We start from the raw sequence: 19,363 nt of genomic DNA on the forward strand, positions 1-19,363 counted from the left end.
GTTATCATTAATCGATTGGTGTGTGTGTGTGTGTGTTCGTGCATCCGTGTTTATACCTGGGGTCTGCATGACGCTGCAGATACTGTCTCAGGTACCACAGGAAGTGTTGCTGAGGCAGAAAGAGAGCCACACACACAGACAACAGCTGCCAGCACTGAGGAGAGGAGAACACACTATTTCACTACAACTCATACAACACTTGAGAGTAAAGCAACCAAGAATAACAGGTAACAAGTGACAGGAATATCTGCTGACCGGAACCAAACTGTGCTAACTCTGATATTGTTCTTATCAGATGGTGCTTTTCGACACATAGTGGATGTGTAACCAGGCCAGCCGTGCTGAGTAGTGGGAAATGGGTACCAGTCTCTAATGTACCTGAGTGAGGGAGTAGTTGTGTGGCGTGCGTCGGTTGGTCTGCTTGATCAACTGACAGTACATCTCGTTCTGGAGCTCTGGGTGCGTCAGGCAAACCTGCAATGCATTCTGGGCCAGGGATGTGTGGTAGTCGATGGAGGGAGACTCCACCAGCACGTTGATGAACAGCTGACAGGACTGAAGAAAGGAAGGGTAAAAGAGGGATAAAGAAGGTTTTACTTGCAGTGATCATGATACATGTATGTGTTGAGAAACAATATAGTTTAAAAAAAGATATATGTCATTTAGCAGACGCTCTTATCCAGAGCGACTTACAGTTAGTGAGTGCATACATTTTTTCATACTGGTCCCCCATGGGAATCGAACCCACAACCCTGGCATTGCAAGCGCCATGCTCTACCAACTGAGCTACACGTGACCATAATCAATGTGTTTAAGGGGATCAGTTTAAGCAAGGGGTAGAATCGGTAGACTTGAGCACATAATGAGTCGGTATTTGGGATGTATTTTATGAAGGTTGATTTGTAGATCAGTGGCTCTGTGAAGTCAGACTGCAATATCAATCTAAAACACATGCAATGATACGTTGTGTAATACCACCTTTCTACCAGCAGGTAGAGGCAAATACATACTGTTGTGAGACCACCCAACTCAGGCAGAAAAATTGTAATGAAACATGCAGCAACATGAAGGTGTTTCCTACTTGGAGCCTGATTACAATTCTAGTGAAACCAAGTCAGGATGTAGCCGTCAAACAAGCCGGCCATGTCATGGCTGGAGGGCAACAAGAGAATGTTCACAGTCAGGATCAAGGCACTGTATAAATGAATACTGTGAAAACGATCCCATGAAAGAGCTTTTCACTAACCCAGTCGTGTCAGATCAGGGACTATACTTCAAAGACGGGGGGGGACAGAAGAGAAGGGTGAATGTTCAAAGTATTTGAACAGGAACAGATACTTTAAAGGGTTGTGCATGAGCTCAATTAATCCATTCCTCTATATATGTAACACCAATCAGACAAAGCAACCCAAAATGTGGGGCCGAGGGAAAGCTCAGTGAAGCATAGAGAGAAGGGGAGGGGTGAGGCGGACTGGGAGGCCGAGTTGAAAAGAGAGGAACAGGATACATCAAGATCAAGGTCCATCCTCTTCCAGATCCACTTCATTACCCCCATCCCTGTCCCACTCCCTTCTCCCACTACTTCCTACATTCACTGGGCTGTCTGTCTGTCACACTCCCATCTCCTACTATTACATCTACCTCTCAACAAGCACAAGGACAAGAAGAATGGTTAGCTTCAATCAGATGAGATAATCACCCCCATTACATATTTTCCATACTTCTAATGAGCTAGAGACCCCTACCGTGAGGCTTTGATCTGTGAGCGGCGGTAGGGTAGAGGGGCATGGAGTGGATCCAAGAGAAGAGAAGGGGGATGCCTCTAACAGACAGACAGAAGGGCTGGGGGCCTCAGTCAGAGCAGTAGACATGAATGCAGCCAGGAGAGGAGGAAGAGAGAGGGATTTGAAGAAATACAAAGGAAGAGAAAGTAAAGGGACTAAAAGAAAGGAAGTTCAAGCAAAGGAGAGGATGAGAGAGGGAGAGATGAAGGGACCAACCTTGAAGAGTTTGAGGGCTTCAGTCTGCAGAGCTTCAGAGGGTAGAGTGGTTAGAGGGGAGCGCAGGCCCTCTTTACAGAAACATAGAGCCTCACTCCTCCACAACGCTGAGTCTGAAAGAGAACACAAACACACACACACACACACACACACACACACACACACACATTTTTGGGTTACAAACTCAAGTGGTGCAACAGCTGACCAGGAACAGCCCTGCTAGAGCCCAGTCATAAACACTGTCTGCAGATTGAAGACTGGATCAAGAGGTTTCAGTCAGTCCTCCTGGTTGAAAATAACATTAAAGAGCTCCTGACTAAATCTGGATCCTTGGCATCTGATACAGATCTTTTAAGGTATTCCTAGTCAACTGTTGTTAGTCAGTAGCCTTCTCATGTGTTATATTTGCATTTTATGATGTCAGACATACAGGCTTATTGATTGGATGACTGACTGATTGATTGATTTGGTGACTGTAGATGTCTTACCTGGGTCTCCCTCTACGTCCAGTAGGTTCCCGACCAACTGCTCGTACTCTGTGCCCACCTTGAACCTGGCACTGCTACCCGCCGCCACCACCAGGTGATACAGCCAGGTGTCCTGGACAAGAACAAATGGGAAATAATGGAGATAGGTTTAGTTTTTGTCATTTAGCAGACGCTCTTATCCAGAGCGACTTACAGGAGCAATTAGGGTTAAGTGCCTTGCTCAAGGGCACATCGACAGATTTTTCACCTAGTCGGCTCGGGGATTAAAACCAGCGACCTTTCGGTTACTGGCACAACACTCTTAACCACTAAGCTACCTGCCGCCCATTTTGGTAAGTGCCAAAATGTGGCTGTGTATTATATTTAAACAATAAGGCCAGAGGGGGAGTGGTATATGGCCAAATATTTTCTTACTTTAAAAGAAAAATGCTGCATTGTTGGTTAAGGGCATGTAAGCATTTCACGGTAAGGTCTACACTGTTGTATTCAGCGCATGTGAGAAATACAATTTGATTTGATTTGTCTGTGGATAGCAATTTACATTTGAGTATTGTGTTTCCTGTTTACAAATATTGTTAGTTGTACTGTACTTCTTTACATAATACTGGCACTTATCTATCTCCATAGGAAGAGGTCATAGGTAAGATTTAGGCAATTAGGTTTAAGGTTAGGGTTAGGGTTAGTGTGGAGTTATAAGTACTGTACCTTCTCTTGCTTGGTGCCTATGAGCATGTAGGTGAGGGGGTGTATGGGTAATGTAGTTTTAGAGTGCTTTACCTTCTCTTGCTTGGTGCCTATGAGCAGGTAGGTGGGGCTCTGCTCTCTGGGGTGGACCACTAGGGTACAATGGGACGACAAGAAGCCACGCCCACTGGCCTCGTAGTCCTCGTCCGAGTCACATGACCTGTCCACCTCCTCCACCGCCGCCTCGCGCATCTGCAGCTGGCCTAGGGGGAGCTGAGACGTGAAACACACACACACCAACACACACACACACATTTAGGGAATATATTCACATATGATATAGAGCAGAGCCAACCAAACTGGGGCGACGTCTGATTTGGCCTGCCACGACCACTAGAGGGCCCCTAACCAAAAAATGTATACATTTGGTAGTGCATCAGCAGTGTTCCTCATGTTATGTCAGTCACTGACAGTCAATCAATTAATCCATGTCAGCTAACATTTTATAGATTACTAGGTAAGTTAGTCTAGCCAGCTATCAAAGCCTTGTAGTAATCATGTCCAAATTATTAAATGATTGACCCGGGCACCCAAGGCACGTGCCAAGGGGCCCTGACCTCCAGAGGGCCCCCATTGATTTTGTTAGTCACTCTCACTCAGATATCATTTGAACGTAGCATAAATCATGGCAAAATGTGTAGAAATGCAGGGAATTAGCATTAAAACTGAGAGAGAGAAAAAAACTCCATCCCATGACGAAATATGTGGAATTGCAGGACATTAAAGGTGCTACATGTAACAGTCTTGCTTCCGTCCCTCTCCTCGCCCCTACCTGGGCTTGAACCAGGGACCCTCTGCACACATCGACAACAGTCACCCTCGAAGCACCGTTACCCGTCGCTCCACAAAAGCCGCGGCCCTTGCAGAGCAAGGGAAACAACTATTTCAAAGTCTCAGAGCGAGTGACGTCACCGATTGAAATGCCACTAGCGCGCACCGCTAACTAGCTAGCCATTTCACACCGGTTACATACACATAGGATTGTTTTGAATGTTTGCATTATAATTTCAAAATGGGAAAGCTGTTCTGACTTTGTGGCTGTATTATCTAGTGGAAATCTCTGTCATTTCCTGGTTGCTAAAATTCTAAGCTGTTCGCTCAATTTCAGTTTATGTGAAAATACAAGCACTGAATAATGCAGGGAATCAGTGTACCATCTAAATGGCTGTGAAATATATTTTCAACAACAAAAAATATGTTTTTTTTTCAGCTGTTTGAAGCAGGTGGACCAAAACCGCTTCAAACAGCTGTAAAAACAAATTTTTTTGTTTTTGGAAATATATTTCACAGTGATTTAGATGGTACAATGATTCCCTGCACTATTCAGTGTTTGTTTTCTCACAAACTGAAATTGAGCGAACAGCTTAGAATTTTAGCAACCAGGAAATGACAGAGCGATTTTCACTAGATAACACAGCCACAGAGTCAGAACAGCTTTCCCATTTTGACAACAGATGCCGCTCCCACGGGAGAAATCAATAGGCGAATCACAACACTGGCGAGTAAGTAATACTGTGAAACATTATCATTACACTATTATTGACAGATATATTATGGACATTTTCTGAAATTACATTTTCTGAAATCCTGTGTAACACCTTTAACTTTAAAGCTACAGTTGTTTTTCAAGTTATTAGCTTTATGAACATAGAAACTTGATTGGAGTTTCTATGCTATAATTGTAACAATTTTAATACATCTTTAATACTGGTAATCAGAATGTGTTGTTAGGTGTCAAAATATATGGTTACGATTTGATTAATGTTTGAAGTGTAATTTTATGATTACATTTTAAAAAGCTATTGATTGAAGACCCTAAAAAGCTATTGCTTACCTTTTATTTTTGTAACTAAATATTTAGAAAATATGTATAAATATTTTGCTTCCCTTTATTGTTCGGCCCGCGGCCCACCAAGCCCAAAAGTTTGAGCACCCCTGATATAGAGACTGGCAACAATGGAGGACACATGAAGGTAAGTTTAGGAGGAGAAAAGGAAGGGAGTACCTTGTCATCCTGGTTCCTGTAGTAATAAAACACCTTGCTGACCAGAGAGCACCACACCAGCTTAGAGTGGCCATGCTTCACCTAGAGGAGAGAGAAAGAAAGAGAGAAAGAGAGTGAGAGAGAGATGAGAATGTGTAAGGGTAATACATTCAACACCACTGACTGTATAGTATTTTTCTCATTTGAACACCAGGTGGCACTAGAGAGTGGGTGTGTGCGTGGACTTCTGGCTACACGTCATCATGACTCATAATCCCAGCTGTACATCTCTTCATCAGGGTCAAAGGCCAAATATGCAGCGAGCGAGATAGTGAACCAACAGTACATCACTACAGAGCTCTGAGGTGTATAACGTCATAGTGTAGAGATCAAAGCCTCTGTAAAGGAAGAGTAGGGAGAGGGTTCATCTGTCAGTCAGCCGTAACACACACCCCTCTGATGTTAGAAGGTCACCTAGCCCCCTGTATTAACCATAGACAGATACACCTCAGTGGAGAGAGACAGGAGAGAGCCAGAGGGGGATGGAGTGAAAGGGGGGCTATCACTCAAACATTCCATCATCCCCTGACCAGCAAGGGATCCTGACCATAGCCGTGTCCCAATGGGAATTAGCTTTCCAGGAATCTGCCTGAAGTGAATGCCTTCCGGCAAACTGTGAATTACAATCGAAAAAATTGTTAGTTAAAACTTTCCTGACTGTGTCCTAATATGAAACATATTGTTGATATAATAGGTCTCTCTATATTGGGTGAGAATAGCTGTATTGTTCTGTATTGCCTTTGAAACAAGGGTTGTCCTTCCATTAAAACGGTAAATTAAAAGCTTCCATGAAAACTCTCTGTGTGTTTGAGAGGATCGCCTGAGCAAGTCCAGAATCTGTGATCTACAAATCATCCTGCTTACATCCCAATGAACCACTCATTATGTGATCAAGATAAGCAATTCTGTACCTCGCCTTGCTCAAGCCAATCCCCTTAAACGTGCTGTCTGTTTCTCATCTCTTAGGCCCCGGCTACAGCACAGTGAAGCATTGACCCCTGACCTTAGTGAGCCAGCCCCTCACGGTGGGTTTGGCTGCGGTGGTCTCCATGGCGACAGGGCTGCTGGCCTGGACCTTGAGGATGTTCTGTAGAACTCTGATCCACTCCTCTAAGATGTTGGGAGAGTCAGCCGTCAGGTAGAACGTCTTCTTCTCCGTTATCAACTGATTAGAACAGGAGAATGAGAAAATATGAGAGAAATGCATTAACGAGTGTGAAAGCATGCCTGTGAAAGTGTGCCTGTGAAAGTGTGCCTGTGCAGGCAGGTAGGTAGGCACAGACACATACACGTAAGCAAGCACACACACACACAGGCACACAAATCAAATTTTACATTTGACATTTTAGTCATTTAGCAGACGCTCTTATCCAGAGCGACTTACAGTTAGTGAGTGCATACATTTTCATATTTTCAAATCAAATGTTATTTGTCACATGCTTCATAAACAACAGGTGTGGACTAACAGTGAAATGCATGTTTTTAACTTACGGGCCCTTCCCAGCAATGCAGAGAGAAAGAAAATAGAGAAATAATAAAAAGTAAAACCCGTAATAATAAATACACTATATATATGGGGTACCAGTACCGAGTCGATGTGCAGGGGTACGAGGTAATTGAGGTAAATATGTACATATAACTAGGAATAAAGTGACAGATAGTAAACAGTAGCAGCAGCATATGTGATGAGTCAAAGTTAGTGCAAAAAGGGTCAGTGCAGATAGTCCGGGTAGCTATTTGGTTAACTACACTGCTCAAAAAAATAAAGGGAACACTTAAACAACACAATGTCACTCCAAGTCAATCACACTTCTGTGAAATCAAACTGTCCACTTAGGAAGCAACACTGATTGACAATACATTTCACATGCTGTTGTGCAAATGGAATAGACAACAGGTGGAAATTATAGGCAATTAGCAAGACACCCCCAATAAAGGACTGGTTTTGCAGGTGGTGACCACAGACCACTTCTCAGTTCTTATGCTTCCTGGCTGATGTTTTGGTCACTTTTGAATGCTGGCGGTGCTTTCACTCTAGTGGTAGCATGAGACGGAATCTACAACCCACACAAGTGGCTCAGGTAGTGCAGCTCATCCAGGATGGCACATCAATGCGAGCTGTGGCAAGAAGGTTTGCTGTGTCTGTCAGCATAGTGTCCAGAGCATGGAGGCACTACCAGGAGACAGGCCAGTACATCAGGAGACGTGGAGGAGGCCGTAGGAGGGCAACAACCCAGCAGCAGGACTGCTACCTCCGCCTTTGTGCAAGGAGGAGCAGGAGGAGCACTGCCAGAGCCCTGCAAAATGACCTCCAGCAGGCCACAAATGTGCATGTGTCTGCTCAAACGGTCAGAAACAGACTCCATGAGGGTGGTATGAGGGCCCGACGTCCACAGGTGGGGGGTTGTGCTTACAGCCCAACACCGTGCAGGACGTTTGGCATTTGCCAGAGAACACCAAGATTGGCAAATTCGCCACTGGCGCCCTGTGCTCTTCACAGATGAAAGCTGGTTCACACTGAGCACATGTGACAGACGTGACAGGGTCTGGAGACGCCGTGGAGAACGTTCTGCTGCCTGCAACATCCTCCAGCATGACCGGTTTGGCGGTGGGTCAGTCATGGTGTGGGGTGGCATTTCTTTGGGGGGCCGCACAGCCCTCCATGTGCTCGCCAGAGGTAGCCTGACTGCCATTAGGTACCGAGATGAGATCCTCAGACCCCTTGTGAGACCATATGCTGGTGCGGTTGGCCCTGGGTTCCTCCTAATGCAAGACAATGCTAGACCTCATGTGGCTGGAGTGTGTCAGCAGATCCTGCAAGAGGAAGGCATTGATGCTATGGACTGGCCCACCCGTTCCCCCAGACCTGAATCCAATTGAGCACATCTGGGACATCATGTCTCGCTCCATCCACCAACGCCACGTTGCACCACAGACTGTCCAGGAGTTGGCGGATGCTTTAGTCCAGGTCTGGGAGGAGATCCCTCAGGAGACCATCCGCCACCTCATCAGGAGCATGCCCAGGCGTTGTAGGGAGGTCATACAGGCACGTGGAGGCCACACACACTACTGAGCCTCATTTTGACTTGTTTTAAGGACATTACATCAAAGTTGGATCAGCCTGTAGTGTGGTTTTCCACTTTAATTTTGAGGGTGACTCCAAATCCAGACCTCCATGGGTTGATACATTTGATTTCCATTGATCATTTTTGTGTGATTTTGTTGTCAGCACATTCAACTATGTAAAGAAAAAAGTATTTAATAAGATTATTTCATTCATTCAGATCTAGGATGTGTTATTTTAGTGTTCCCTTTATTTTTTTGAGCAGTGTATTTAACTAAACATTTTGCATTCTTATGGCTTGGGAGTAGAATCTGTTTAGGGTCCTGTTCGTTCCAGAATTGGTGCATCGGTACTGCTTTCCAAGAGAACAGTATATGACTTGGGTGGCTGGAGTCTTTGACCATTTTTAGGGCCTTCCTCTGACACCGCCTGTTATAGAGGTCCTGGATGGCAGGGAGCTTGGCCCCAGTGATGTACTGGGCTGTCCGCACTACCCTCTGTAGCGCCTTGAGGTCGGATGCCAAGCAGTTGCCATACCAAGCGGTGATGAAGCCAGTCAAGATGCTCTCAATGGTGCAGCTGTATAACTTTTTGAGGATCTGAGGGCCCATGCCAAATATTTTCACCCTCCTGAGGGGGAAGAGGCATTGTCGTGCCCTCTTCACAACTGTGTTGGTGTGTTTGGACCATGATAGATCCTTAGTGATGTGGACACCAAGGAACTTGAAGCTCTCAACCCACTCCACTACAGCCCTGTCGATGTGAATGGGGGCGTGCTCGGCCCTCCATTTCCTGTAGTCCACGATCAGCTCATTTGTCTTGCTAAGGGAGAGGTTGTTTCCCTGGCACCACATTGCCAGATCTCTCACCTCCTCCCTATAGGCTGTCTCATTGTAGTTTGTGATCAGGCCTACTACCGTTGTGTCATCTGCAAACTTAATGATGGTGTTGGAGTTGTGCACGGCCACGCAGTCATGGGTGAACAGGGAGTACAGGAGGGGACTAAGCACGCACACCTGAGGGGCCCCCATGTTGAGAGTCAGCGTGGCGGATGGGAAAGGGCAGTATGGAGAGCAATAGAGATTGCATCATCTGTGGATCTGAATTGGAGTGGGTCCAGGGTGTCTAGGATGATGATGTTGATGTGATCCATGATCAGCCTTTCAAAGCATTTCATGGCTGCAGATGTGAGTGCTCCGCAGCGATAGTCATTTAGACAGGTTAACTTGGCATTCTTGGGCACAGGGACTATGATGGTCTGCTTGAAATATGTAGGTATTACAGACTTGGTCAGGGAGAGGTTGAAAATGTGTGTGAAGACACTTGCCAGCTGGTCAGTGCATGCTCTGAGAATGCATCCTTATCCGGCCTTGTGAATGTTAACCTGTTTAAAGGTCTTAATCACATCGGCTGTGGAGAGCGTGATCATACAATCGTCCGGAACAGTTGGTGCTGTCACGCATGATTCATTGTTGCTTGCCTCAAAGCGAACATGGAAGACATTGCGCTCGTCTGGTAGGCTCGCGTCACTGGACAGCTCGCGGCTGGGATTTCCTTTGTAATCTGTGATAGTTTGCGAGCCCTGCCACATCCGACGAGCGTCAGCGCCGGTGTAGTAGGATTCGATCTTAGTCCTTTATTGACACTCTGCCTTTGATGGTTCGTCGGAAGGCATAGTGGGATATCTTAAAAGCGTCCGGGTTAGTGTACGGCTCCTTGAAAGCGGCAGCTCTAGCTTTTAGCTCAGTGCAGATGTTGCCTGTAATCCATGGCTTCTGGTTGGGATATGTACTGTACATATGGTCACTGTGGGGATGACATCATTGATGCACTTATTAATGAAGCCGGTGACTGATGTGGTAAACTCCTCATTTCCATCGAATGAGTCCCGGAACACATTCCAGTCTGTGCTAGCGAAACAGTCCTGTAGCTTAGCATCCGCTTCATCGAACCACTCCGTATTGAATGCGTGACTGGTACTTCCTGTTTGAGATTTGCTTGTAAGCCGGAATCAGGAGGATAGAGTTATGGTCAGATTTGCCAAATGGAGGGCGAGGGAGAGCTTTGTATGCCTCTCTGTGTGTGGAGTAAAGGTGATCTAGAGTTTTTTCACCTCTAATTGCACAGGTGACATGCTGGTAGAAATTAGGTAAGACGGATTTCAGTTTTCCTGCATTAAAATCACCGGCCACTAGGAGCTCCGCCTCTGGATGAGGATTTTCTTGTTTGTTTATGGCCCTATACAGCTTGTTGAGTGCGGTCTTAGAGCCAGCATCAGTTTGTGGTGGTAAATAGACAGCTATGAAAAATATTGGTAAATACTATGGTCTACAGTTTATCATGAGGTATTTTAACTCAGGTGAGCAGAACCTTGAGACTTCCTTAATATTAGAGATTGGGCACCAGCTGTTGTTAACAAAGGGACCCACACCACCCCCTTTGAGCTTACCCAACGCTGCCATTCTGTCCTGCCGATGCATAGTAAAAAACAGCTAGAATATTATCCATGTCCTTGTTCAGCTAAGTTTCCGAGAAACATAGGATATTACAGTTCTTCAGGTCCCGTTGATAGGATAGTCTCGAACGGAGCTCGTCCAGTTTATTCTCCAGTGATTGTACATTTGCCAATAGAACAGATGGTAGAGGGGGTTTATTTACTCTCCGTAGTTTCATCAGTGTGCCCACACATCGGCCTCTATATCACCATCTCTTTCTCTTCCGAGTGTCGGGGATTAGGGCTTGTTCCGTGGTGAGCAGTATGTCCTGCGCCACTGACTCATTGAAGTAGAAATCTTCAGACAAATCTAGGTTAATGATCGCTGTTCTGATGTCCAGAAGCTCTTTTCGGTCATTGGAAATGACGGCGAAAACATTATGTACAAAAACAAGTTAACATCAGTGCAAGAAAACACACAACCTAGCAGAATTGGTCAGGAGCTCGTAAAACGGCCGCTATACATTCCAGCACCATTTTCACACGGATGCACGCCCCGCACACACGCATGCACACACACACACATGCACGCACACACACACAGACCCACAGACACACACACATACACACACACACACACTCTAAGTGGTCAGCGATACAGTAGCATCACCAGGTCAGTAAAGATAAGGATCAGCTTTAGAACACAACATTTCATTCCCTGCAAGGCTATAGCTGATGATGTTAAGCCCGTCTGCGTGCTGCACTTTCTCTTTGACCCAGTTTGGTACTGGTGGTAGGTTAGGGTGTGTGCGTGTGTACAGGTATTCTAGGGAAGCAGAACCAAATGTTGGTTTTCAGTCCCTCTTCACTATCACTCACCTGGAAGGTCTGTGCTCCTTCTCCACGGGCGATCCTGCAGGAAGAGTTCAGCTCCATCTGACCCTGAGGCTTCCGTATAACGTCGCTCTGAAAGACCATGACAAAGACCATAGGAGTTGGCAATACAGCTCAAACAGATCTGGGACCAAGCTAGAGCAATCTTGTAGAACTAATTCTGTCAGAAAAACAGATGGTGATAAAGCAGATAGTGATGACGTGTGGAGACTCACAGGAGACTTGTAGTAGAGTATCTCTCCGTTCCTCAGGATGAACCAGCGTCTCTTCCAGGCCTTCACCTGACTGCCCATCTTCAGCAGGTACCCTGACTTCTCCAGCATCTCCTGTATGGGGACATATAGTATTGTTGTATTGTATCGTTCTGTTCGTGCGGTATGGTATGGTATCATTTTGTTTAATTTTGCACTGTATCGTATCGTACTGTAAATGGTCACTCACAGGCTCTCGCAGGCTCTCACAGGAGTATGATGATGTTCTCTGGACTTTGTGTTCCGGCTCAGAGTAGTCAGAGTCCAGGGAGTAGGCATCAGGTGGGATGGCGTAGTCACTCTCAGAGCTGATGGATGACATGGACACACCTGGAAAGGTCAAAGGTCAGAGGTCAACAAACTGACAGACAGGTGACTCAGGTGACGGACAGCTGATGGACTTATTGTCAAACACTAGACCAGTGTCTCTCAACTGGTCCTCCAGATGTCGCTGTATGGTCCCTTAGATGGTTAGCTAGCCTGGCACTCATTTAGTTAGTTCTCAAGTACTAGTTTACATGTAAGCAGGCCTCCATAGAGAAGAACCACAGCTTGTTGGTCCCTGGTACAGTACAAAAAAGTTCAGAAACACTGATGTAGACCCTGTAACTACACTATATAGACAAAAGATTGTGGACAACCCTTCAAATTAGGGGATTCGGCTATTTCAGCCACACCTGTTGCTGACAGGTGTTTAAAACCGAGCAGACAGCCATGCAATCTCCATAGACAAACATTGGCAGTAAAATGGCTTTACTGAAGCTAAAGTCAACTGTAAGTGCTGTTATTGTGAAGTGGAAACGTCTAGGAGCAACAACAGCTCAGCCGCGAAGTGGTAGGCCACACAAGCTCACAGAATGGGACCGCCGAGTGCTGAAGTGCGTAGCCCGTAAAAATCGTCTGTCCTCGGTTGCAACACTCACTACCAAGTTCCAAACTGCCTCTGAAAGCAACGTCAGCACAAGAACTGTTAGTCGGGAGCTTCATGAAATGGGTTTCCATGGCCGAGCAGCTGCACACAAGCCTAAGATCACCATGCGCAATGCCAAGCGTCGGCTGGAGTGATGTAAAGCTCGCCGCCATTGGACTCTGGAGCAGTGGAAACACATTCTCTGGAGTGATGAATCACGCTTCACCATCTGGCAGTCCGACGGATGAATCTGGATTTGGCGGATGGCAGGAGAGCACTACCTTCCCCAACGCATAGTGCCAACTGTAAAGTTTGGTGGAGGAGGAATAATGGACTGGGGCTGTTTTTCATGGTTCAGACTAGGCCCCTTAGTTCCAGTGAAGGGAAATCTTTAATGCTACAGCATACAATTACATTCTCGACGATCCTGTGCTTCCAACTTTGTGGTAACAGTTTGGGGAAGGCCCTTTCCTGTTTCAGCAAGTCTCCGCAGTAATGTTCCAACATCTAGTGGAAAGCTTTCCCAGAGGAGTGGAGGCTGTTATAGCAGCAAAGGGGGGACCAACTCCATATTAATGCCCATGATTTTGGAATGAGATGTTTGATGAGCCGGTGTCCACATACTTTTGGTCATGTAGTGTATGTTCCTTCTTGTGTCAGGGACCAACAACCTATAGTTATTCCTCGTTGGAAGACCGCTTACATGAAAGTAAGCACCGGAGAACAGACTAAATCAGTGTCAGCTAACTATATGAGGGATAGCAACGCTGAGGTAGCAATGCTCACCCCTCTTGACGGCGCGGGGGCTCCCAGGGGTGCTTCCCTTCCTGTCTGTGCCCAGGGTGGAGGTCCTGAGGCTGGCCAGAGAGCCACTGTCATCCTCCGAACCAGAGTCATCATCAGGCAGGGGCACACTGCTGATCTGAGTGGCTTTCTGCAGACACACACAGGAGAGACTTTTAGATATTCCTCAGCACATACCACAGTCCATAGGGAGTTGATATGTTATTGTCAGTTTGTCACAGTTCGAGCTACTGTAGAGTATGGTACTTACCCCTTTCAGTGTGGTATACACGGGTACACTGATGTTCTTGTAAATCAGGTGAGTGAATGGTCCTGCGGTGGGGTAGTGCGGTAAGCTGGACCCTGCAGAAAACAGGGTTTCTGTCCTTACACATCTCTTTAAAGAGCTCATAAAAGCTTCCCAGATCGCTCCTGCACAGGTGTTACTTAGCCCCCTCAGGTGATAGGATGTTACATCAAAAGGAGCACTGACAGATCCCATACTGTAACCCAAACAGGCACAGAGAGTCTTTTCCAACATCAGCAGGGTAACTCACCTCGCCCAAGACCTCTGGCTCCTGCGGTCGCCTCTGATACTCTCATCCCTGACTTGGCTACAGCATAGATACGGCTCTCCTGTAGAGCACATAGATCAATGTGCAAGCATGAGTGTGTTTGTGTTTTACAGATGCAGTGAAATATATTGGCACTTTACAATGGAGTACTAATTGAGCTCTCTCTCTCTCTCTTTATAAAATGGGTTGAATGACTATTTTTACCCTGAAACTTACCACAGGTGAGATAGATTACTGAAAGAATTATGAAAATGTAAGTCACTCCGGATAAGAGTGTCTGCTAAATGACTAAAATGTAAACATGTTAAATATATATTACATATTACTAGTTACATTTAACAAAAGTAACACATTACTTTACAATATTACTTTGTGTGGAAAGTAACGTGTTATGTTATTATTATATTACTTTGCATTACTTTCATGAAAAAAAGATACGCTACTTTCTAACTCAGGTTTGATCACTAGAGTCTCCTTTCATCTGTGGCGCTGCTTTTCTGTGCTAGTCTACAAGTGCTGCGCTATATTTATGGGCTGCTTAATTAGCCAAATATACTGTAAGCCAAACATCTGTACAGATTTCCTATCTTTTCATTCAAAATCTTTCTCTCGAGCTGCTAGTTCTGGTTATAGACCACACACTTGCCACACAGACACGATCCATGGCAAAGATCAGAGGTGCGTCCTCTATACATTTATATGGACAGCAGCTGTCATTACATTTCTCCGAACAGCCTTTCTCCGCTCGCTCGAGAACTAAATGAGGAAACAAGTCGAGATCGGATCATGGAAACACGCGCCCGGTATAGATATTATTCTAAAAGTAACACACGCGTTGTTTGACAAAGTAACTGTAATAATATGACAAAATTTGAAAAAGTAGCACGTTACTTTACTCTGTTACTCATAAAAGTAATCTGATTACGTAACACGTAACTTTTGTAACGCGTTACCCTCAACACTGGTCTTACCCAGGAGGGAAAGCGGTGCAGAGGAGGGGTGGGGGGTTTCAGGACATCCGGGTCCAGCAGTTCCAGCTCCTCAGCCAACCCAATAAACAACACTTGTTCCTGGGGAGGACCTTCTACCCCGGCCCCCTCTACCACCCCCTCCATACTGTCAGGCAGCCCATCATCTATATCTGTCTCCTCCAGGACATGACTGCAGGTGGAAGGGGACACATAGCTCTACAGGGTGCAGAAGAACAAATACTTCAATTGCAACTACATCAAGTGAGTGAGGTCAGGTCCCCTTTTTTTATTGTTACGTGACAGACTGTTGACTTCATGCACCCTCTCACTGTTTTTGTACAACAGGATAGAGTTGAGCATGCTCCCTCCCTTTACCTGGATGCTGGAGGCAATCATGGTGTTTATGGGGACATTGAGGTGGTGCAGCCGGTCCAGACCTCCAGGCTGGGGCTGGCTGTAGTGTTTCTTCACCAGCTGGATGCTGTCGCGGGGGGTCAGGGGCGTCCGCACCTGTTAGTTCACAAATAAAGATGACATGATTGATTGAAATTTGATTGATTGATTGATGTGGTTCAAGTTCAACGAAGTTTATTAACTGATTACATCCCAGAGTGGCCATCACAAATAGGCACAGTCAAACAGAGCAGGGATTCTTGAAGGTTGGGACAATCCTTTCTTTTTATAGTAAAAAAAAAGATTTTGTTACATCATTTGAGCTTAGAAATTACATTTAGGGCAATTCTATAAGGGGAAAGATTTGTTTTTAGAATTTTCCAAAATATTTTCAAAATGTTTCATTTCCATGTTGGCTCTATGCCTGGAAATGCCCTTGTCCGAAGCAAAGGATCCCAACTCAGCAAAAAAGTGTTTAAAGTTCTAAAAACTGGCATTAATGAATATGAACTGAAAAAAAGGTCTTATGTAGTTTCTTGCAATAGCCCTTTCTAACTTTAAATAATATTTTTCTCAAAAACGTGATTCCAAAAAAAATTGTCAGGAGATTTGATCAACTCCTTCAGATTTGTCTAAAATCCTACATTAATCAGGAATGAGCAGGGTTAGCTACACCATAAGGACCAATTGTTCATGTCCTCAATACATGTCGTGCAACAAGATCACTCATGGTCTGTAAAGATCTCTACTTTTGATAGATTCATACTAAAAATATTGTCAACTCCAGCTCCCTGATAGATTAAGATAAAATGAGAATTTTGGTTCAAATATGTTTCTTTTAATTAGGTTTTAGTCATAAAGCAACTGAGGAAAATCTAAATTGATACTTTGTATACCACTTGAATGAAGAAGAAAAATGAAATTTTTGTTGACTCTGTAAAATATAAACTGTGTCAGGTTTTTGTCTAACCTCAACTGTCAGATTGCGGAAAGATCAGATAGAATGGTTATGTTTTACTGGCGATTTTAAAATGAATAATTTTCTATATTTTACAAATGCTTATATTGAGTATTTGTTGTCAACTCCGTCATTGACTTGTCAACACCCTCACTGATGGCTAACCCCCATAAGATATTTTGTATCACTATTCTGCAACATATGCTTAAACTATTGAAGTATTTGCTTTGCAAGATCTAAGGCAGGGGTGTCAAACTCATTTTAGCTCAGGGGCCACATGGAGGAAAATCTATTCCCAAGTGGGCCGGACCGGAAAAATCATGGTATATATAACTTAAAAACAACAACTTCAGATTGTTTTCTTTGTTTTAATACGATCAACATACAACATAAAGCTGGAGCCTGAGGACAGTGTGTCCAAAATAGTACAAGCACAACATCACTATTAATCATAAAACACCTCAAGTTATTTGAAAGTTCTGAGGACAAAGAACACACAAACACACAATGCCTCAGTGATTCACAGAAGTATATCACAGATCACAGAACTATATCAGGGTGTCATTTCTCAGGCAGAAATGTAGATAAGAATAATGAAATCCTGTTCCCCAAACAAGTGCAAGAACCACAGAATCAAGAATAGGTTAAATATACAAATAAAATAAAATCAATTAAAAACAATAGCACATCAACATAAAAACATATAAACATAAATCTGAAAGCGTTGCTCAAACTCCCGTAACAGTCCAGTTATTTTATCTTTGAACCGCTTCATGTCTGCCACATGTTGGGTCGCGCACACATTTTTCAGACAGGGGAAGTGAGCTGCATCACCACCGGCAAGTTGCGTCTCCCACAATGACAGCTTCAACTTGAAAGAACGTATGCTGTTATAATACTGCGTGACAACTTTGTTGCGCCCTTCCAGCTGTTTGTTCAAGTTATTCAGGTGCTCTGTAACATCCACCATAAATGCAAGGTCCAGCATCCATTCTGCGGAATGACATTCTAACACTGGTTTGCCCTTTTCTTCCATGAACTGTTCAATTTCTTCTCGTAAATCAAAGAAACGCCTCAGCACAGCACCTCGGCTTAACCATCTTACCTCAGTATGGTATGGCAGGCCATAGATGTGGTCTTTCTCTCTGAGAAGGCTGTCAAACTGACGGTGATTCAGGCTTCTGGATCGGATGAAATTAACAGTTTGGATGACCACCTTCATGACGTTATCCATCTTTAATGACTTGCAACACAAAGCCTCCTGGTGCAAAATACAGTGAAAAGTCAAAAAATCACGTCCTCCATTTGCAGATTGCACTTTCTCTCTGAACTTTGTCACAACGCCTGCTTTTTTCCTGATCATTGAGGGCGCACCATCTGTAGCCAGGCTGACAGCGCGGGACCAGTCCACTCCGACCCTGTCCAGCGCGCCGACGAGTGCGGTAAAAATATCAGCTGCTGTCGTTGTATCTGTCATCGGCACCAACTCCACGAACTCCTCGGTGACGGTCAATGTGTCATCAACTCCGCGGATGAAAAAATGGCCAGTTGTGCAACATCTGTAATGTCCGTGCTTTCATCAATTGCAACCGAAAACGCAATAAATGAAAACGCAACCGAAAACGCTTCAACTGGCTGTCCAAATCCACTGAAAGATCGGAAATCCTGTCTGCAACTGTGTTTCTTGTCAGGCTGATATTTGCAAAAGCCTGCCGCTTTTCAGGGCACACAATCTCCGCTGCCTTCATCATGCATGTTTTTACAAATTCACCCTCACTAAATGGTTTTGAAGCCACTGCGATTTCATTAGCAATGAGGTAGCTAGCTTTCACGGCAGCGTCACTGATGTCTCGGCTGTGAGTAAACACAGACTGCTGTTTCTTCAGACCCGCCAACAGTTCATTCACCTTCTCTCATCTCCGCTGTCCTTGAAAGTTGTCATATTTGTCGGCATGAAGACTCACATAGTGGCGACGAAGGTTATATTCTTTCAGCACTGCAACATGCTCTGAACACACCAAACATACAGCTTTCCCATTCAATTCCGTGATTAAATAGGATGACCATTTTTCTTGGAACACTCTGCACTCTGCGTCCACTTTTCTCTTTTTTGACAGAGACATATTGGGGCAATGAGGGTGCCAAAGCACATAATGTTAAAAGTAGAAGCCATAATAAATATTGCGGGCAAAACAAAGTAGCTCATTGGCTGCACGTGCTTGACCTACTTGCTCTGCCCCGGAATAAACAGTTTGCTTGCTTAACACAATTGCTATTGCGCCATCCAGTGGACGCAATTGGAACAGCAGTTTATTTTATTGAAAAATTGCAGCGCATTTTTATACTAAAAAAAAAAATCAAAGATTAAACCTTTTTTTTAATCATCCCGCGGGCCGGACGTTAACACCCCTATCTAAGGGCTAATGTTTGTTTCCCCCCCATCTTTTTATACAACGGGTGGGTCTAATCCTGAATGCTGATTGGTTAAAACTGCATTCCAGCTGGTGTCTATTTCACAAGTTACCACCGGCTAAATCTATGGCGTTGAAATGCCTATTTACTCTGTTCCATCTGACTGCGCAATCCACTGTCTCATCAACCCTGCCAGGAAATGTATAAACTTGATCTCCACTATAAAAAGTATCTAGACATTATCTCCCATTTCTTTTAGAATAGCATTTGGTTTTCAACAGCAGAGATTTGTATAAATCAGACAACTAAAGCCCAACTAATTCCTCGTAAAAACAGATGAGAACGGTCTAAGGTATGTTGTTCATAGCCTGTTTGTGTTATTTCTAAGTTGCACTCGTAATTAGGCTACTGGAAAACAATATTATAACAACGCATTCTCTCT

At 44.7% G+C, this 19,363-nt stretch overlaps 1 protein-coding gene across 1 annotated transcript in view; it reads right to left on the reverse strand.

Annotated features, from left to right (window-relative positions):
* The window catches only part of plekhh1 (pleckstrin homology domain containing, family H (with MyTH4 domain) member 1), a 59,602-nt gene that overhangs the window by 11,084 nt on the left and 29,155 nt on the right, over nucleotides 1-19,363 (reverse strand). Inside the window, 15 exon segments of the mRNA XM_041848152.2 lie at nucleotides 57-154; nucleotides 379-555; nucleotides 2,001-2,113; nucleotides 2,489-2,600; nucleotides 3,266-3,445; nucleotides 5,238-5,318; nucleotides 6,280-6,441; nucleotides 11,654-11,740; nucleotides 11,884-11,994; nucleotides 12,110-12,249; nucleotides 13,616-13,763; nucleotides 13,884-13,975; nucleotides 14,170-14,248; nucleotides 15,159-15,374; nucleotides 15,534-15,668. Of these exon segments, the coding sequence (XP_041704086.2) occupies nucleotides 57-154; nucleotides 379-555; nucleotides 2,001-2,113; nucleotides 2,489-2,600; nucleotides 3,266-3,445; nucleotides 5,238-5,318; nucleotides 6,280-6,441; nucleotides 11,654-11,740; nucleotides 11,884-11,994; nucleotides 12,110-12,249; nucleotides 13,616-13,763; nucleotides 13,884-13,975; nucleotides 14,170-14,248; nucleotides 15,159-15,374; nucleotides 15,534-15,668 (1,931 nt within the window).

This window comes from Coregonus clupeaformis, chromosome 25 (genome assembly GCF_020615455.1).
Source record: "Coregonus clupeaformis isolate EN_2021a chromosome 25, ASM2061545v1, whole genome shotgun sequence".
NCBI lineage: Eukaryota > Metazoa > Chordata > Actinopteri > Salmoniformes > Salmonidae > Coregonus > Coregonus clupeaformis.